Source organism: Colobus angolensis, unplaced genomic scaffold (genome assembly GCF_000951035.1).
Source record: "Colobus angolensis palliatus isolate OR3802 unplaced genomic scaffold, Cang.pa_1.0 Scaffold118, whole genome shotgun sequence".
Taxonomy (NCBI): domain Eukaryota; kingdom Metazoa; phylum Chordata; class Mammalia; order Primates; family Cercopithecidae; genus Colobus; species Colobus angolensis.
The window spans coordinates 7543081-7547450 of NW_012112919.1; the positions used below are offsets into that span (position 1 = coordinate 7543081).

Genomic DNA, 4370 nt, shown 5'->3' on the forward strand with positions numbered 1-4370 from the left:
AATAATAATAATAATAATAATAATAATAATAATAATAATTGGTGAAGAGATTTACCTAGAATTTTAAGAAGATGGTTAAAATATAAGTACCTGTTGCTGAAGCTGGAGTATCTCCCTTTTGTTTCTGGAGTTGTGAGGCAGACTGTTTAGATTCTTTCATTACTTCTGATACACTAGAGATTTTTAGTGGACCAGACTGAATCTTGGAAATAAAAAACATTTATTTAACATTTCAGATATACTACTATTTTTTAAAAAGGTAATTTGCAGTATTTCAAATGTCAAGTCTTTCAGGCTTTTAACGTAAAGTTATCAACACTCTATAACATATATATTTTATTAAACATAGTTGAGAGAAACCACCATTACTAGAAAAGTACAGTCCAGAAATTTCATTCCAAATGACCAGCCCATATTTTAATAGTAACAAAGGTTTCTATTAGGGTGACCAGTAAAGTCCATGACACATGATCTTCTCATTAAACACCATTCCTTGTACTTACACAGTATTAAGAAGACTATTATAATTTCCTTTCCAAATCAAATTATGATGTCTTCTGTATATATGCAGTTAGAAGCAAATGATTATTAAAGGCTCTGAGTAAAAATATACATGAATTTTGTTTCTTTGATTGCCAGGATTCATGCAATTGCACAATAAGATATATGATATCAATTTGTAAGCAACGCTTGCCTTCCTCTTTCCCAATTATTGCCTGCCTTAAGTTTAAGACACTGTTCATTTAAGAGGGCTGCCAGATATGTGCCAGGGAAAATTACTTTTATTTTTATTTCCACTTATGTTATTCCACTTTTTGCCCTAACTTGGCAGTAGGACTCAGATATCCCTAACATGACTACTTAAACACAACAGAGACGGTTCTGAACTTAGTCATTACCAGAAACTAGAATTATTTCCATTTTCATTAAAATATTATTTTTGGGCCGGGCGCGGTGGCTCAAGCCTGTAATCCCAGCACTTTGGGAGGCCGAGACGGGCGGATCACGAGGTCAGGAGTTCAAGACCATCCTGGCTAACACGGTGAAACCCCGTCTCTACTAAAAAATACAAAAAGCTAGCCGGGCAAGGTGGCTGGTGCCTGTAGTCCCAGCTACTTGGGAGGCTGAGGCAGGAGAATGGCGTAAACCCGGGAGGCAGAGCTTGCAGTGAGCTGAGATCCGGCCACTGCACTCCAGCCCAGGCGACAGAGCGAGACTCCATCTCAAAAAAAAAAAAAAAAATATATATATATATATATATATAATTTTTGAATGATGAAGAATGATTACTGTAACAAGCAAAACAATACCAAGATATACCAGTGGCTTTAACTTGCCTCTTCACTGCTCCTTTCCCTTTCCACTCTCTTAGGTAGCCACTGCTAATAGCCTGGAATCTATCCTTCTACTCCTGAGCAAAAGCTCAAGTATATACACATAAACAATGTTTCACTTCCTTAAACAAACCAAAATAGGGTTATATTATACAAATTACCTTGTAACTTGCTCTTTTTTTTTCATTTAACACTATATCATGGACATTCTCTTTCAGATCAAGAAATTCTTTTTAGTTGCATAACATCCTCATATAACGATTTCCCATAATTTGGTCAACTTCTCCTCTATAGTCATTCAAGTTGTTTCCTGTTTTGTTTTGCTTTGCTGCTACAAATAAAGCAATGAACATCCATCCCTGTCCCTTTAACTGAAAAGCACCATAGTGTGACATCTATGGGATAGTTTTCAGAAGAGGAATTGCTGGGTCAAAGGGGTTGTATATTTTTAACAGATGTTAACAGATTACTTTCACTTAAGATTCTAGTGATTTACCTTCTCACAATTAAAGTGTGTGTGTGATCTATTTCCAAATTCAGTTGCTCTATTCCTCTAATTTCTTTTCCTGTGTCACAATCTTATTTTATTAAAGTAGCAGTATAAAAAAGTCTATCTAGAAGAGCACCCCTCCTCATGCCTTTTTCAAAATGTTCTTGAGTAGTCATGTACATCATTGATTCCTCCATATGAATGTTAAAACTGTATTACCTGGTTCCTCACCATCTAGAAAAATTCATTCAAATTCTTTGTGTGAATAGACACACCATAAAAACATCATTTCTCTCTAATATATACATATACATTTTTCTCAAACATATATATGTATGTCATATATATTTAGTACTATCTTAATGTAATTTGGTACTGTCTCAATGTAATATGGTACTATCTCAATATATATTTGGTACTACCTTGGTACTATCTTTAATGACATACATATATATTTGAGAGAAATGACATTTTTATGATATGAAGTTCTATCCAGGAATGTAACAGTTGTAACCATTTAGGGAGGTGTTATTCCATGTCCATCAAAAAGATTTTATGCATGGACAGTAAATATAGAGACAATGTTACAACAAATCATGTTGCTACTAAAAAGGTTACCATGAAATATAATGCACAGCAACAAGCTGACACAATGTTTAACAGTAGAGAGTGCTTGAATAAATGGTAAAAAATAGGAACACTAACTGCTATTGTAATTCAGAGGAGAGAAAATTAAGTCTATGCAGTGAAGGATACAGCCCTTGAAGAGAACATTAATGGGCAAAGGAAAGGAAGTAATTCTGGTTAGGAGACCATCCTGTAAAAAGTTGGACAAATGGAAGGGATCTTAGATCTGAGTTCTCTCTTTAAGCATGGCCCTTGGAACACTTTAATCACTTGATTAACATTGGTGGAATAAATGAGGAAAGCAAAGACATATTTGTAATGAAGGGCAACTGGTGCAGAGCTAAGGGCTTATGTGCAGGACCCAGAGATAAGGCTGCAAAGGTAAACAAGTGCCAGATTGCCAAGGGTATTGAATGTCAACTTAAAAGTTAGCAAAGACAACTACAGAAATAAAGAAGTCCAATGGCTAGGTTGACATTTAAGCACTACTGGCTTCATACTTATTCAGAAGGTGAGACAGACTCTAAGATTTCTCTAGTTTTTACATCCTGTGGTCTTCTTTTAAACATTACATCCTGTGGTCTTCTTTTAAACAACACGAAATATCTAGAAGTACATTAATAGGTGTTATCATGAAAATATCATAGCACTTCTTTTAGAAGATTCTCTGGTATTGATATAAAGATGACCCAGATTCTGTTAGGAGAGATCTAGGTGGGTAGAGACTGGGAGGAAGATGGGAAAGACTGTGTGCACATGGAGAGCAACAGGTCTAGTTAAGAAGATAATTTGGATATGAAGTGATAAAGGTCGGAATAGGAGTACAGATAGTGGTAATGCAAGAAGATTAAACAAGATAGGACAGCTAATGAAATATGGGCAACCTGTGAAGAATCTACGAATTCTGGCCTAGCTACACCTGACAACTTGGTATACTATCTTTAATACAAAAAAGCAAATAAGGAGTAGTATAAGTGTGGAGGTGGTGTAGTACAAACATGCTGAGTTATTAAGTAGAAATGTTCTCCAAGGTAGCTAAAGTGGAGTGAGAAGAGGCTATTTGGAGGGATAAAGGATTCATACAAAGAACGACATCTGAAGTCATGTCAACTGAGAAAAGAACACTGCTCTGAAGTTTTCAACCATACTCCATGCTCCTAGAATACCTTTCAGCTATTTCTCCTGGGTCATGAAGCTTAAAATAGATTCAAGACTTTAGAATAAATCCACAGGGTTCTGCTCCTTAACTTATGAAGCTGCCAAATTATCTCCCTAAGTCAGTATGGTCATTTTAAAGTCCGTATAGAAGAATAAATGATGTAGAAGACTAGTCAAAAACATGTTGAAAAAGTATGGTCGGGGTGGGTTACAGGGAGGAAGTTAGATGACAGTTCTTTTTCCACACGTTAACTTTGCTATAGGATGGGTCTTTAGATCATGTTAGATATTAGAGAGTAAGTCCACCCAGTTTCTAAGAATAAACTGATCAGCCATGTCCAGCCTCATAGCATAAAGAAATACCCAATACCAAAGAGTCAAAAATCCATGCTCTTTTACAGAATTTTTGTTTTTTACAAGAAGCTGTGTGTGAATGATGAAACATTTAAGATTAGAGTTTAAAAAAACTTTTAGGCCAGCTGTGATGGCTCATGCCTGTAATCCCAGCATTTTAGGAGGCCAAGGTGGGCAGATCACCTGAGGTCAGGAGCTCGAGACCAGCCTGGCCAACATGGTGAAACCCCATCTCTAATAAAAAAAAAGCAAAAATTAACTGGGCATGGTGGCACACGCCTGTAGTCCCAGCTACTTGGGAGGCTGAAGCAGGAGAATTGCTGGAACCCAGGAGGCGGAATTTGCAATGAGCCGAGATCACACCACTGTACTCAAGCCTAGGTGACAGAGCGAGACTCTGTCTAAAA

The 4370-nt window shown here is 36.5% G+C and overlaps 1 protein-coding gene across 5 annotated transcripts in view; it reads right to left on the minus strand.

Annotated features, from left to right (window-relative positions):
• The window catches only part of IMMT (inner membrane protein, mitochondrial), a 60990-nt gene that overhangs the window by 35551 nt on the left and 21069 nt on the right, over positions 1-4370 (minus strand). For all 5 annotated transcript variants that reach the window (XM_011964163.1, XM_011964155.1, XM_011964149.1 and 2 more), the window contains exon 4: positions 91-202. In XM_011964163.1, coding sequence (XP_011819553.1) covers positions 91-202 — 112 coding nt within the window. The remainder of the gene's footprint in view (positions 1-90; positions 203-4370) is intronic.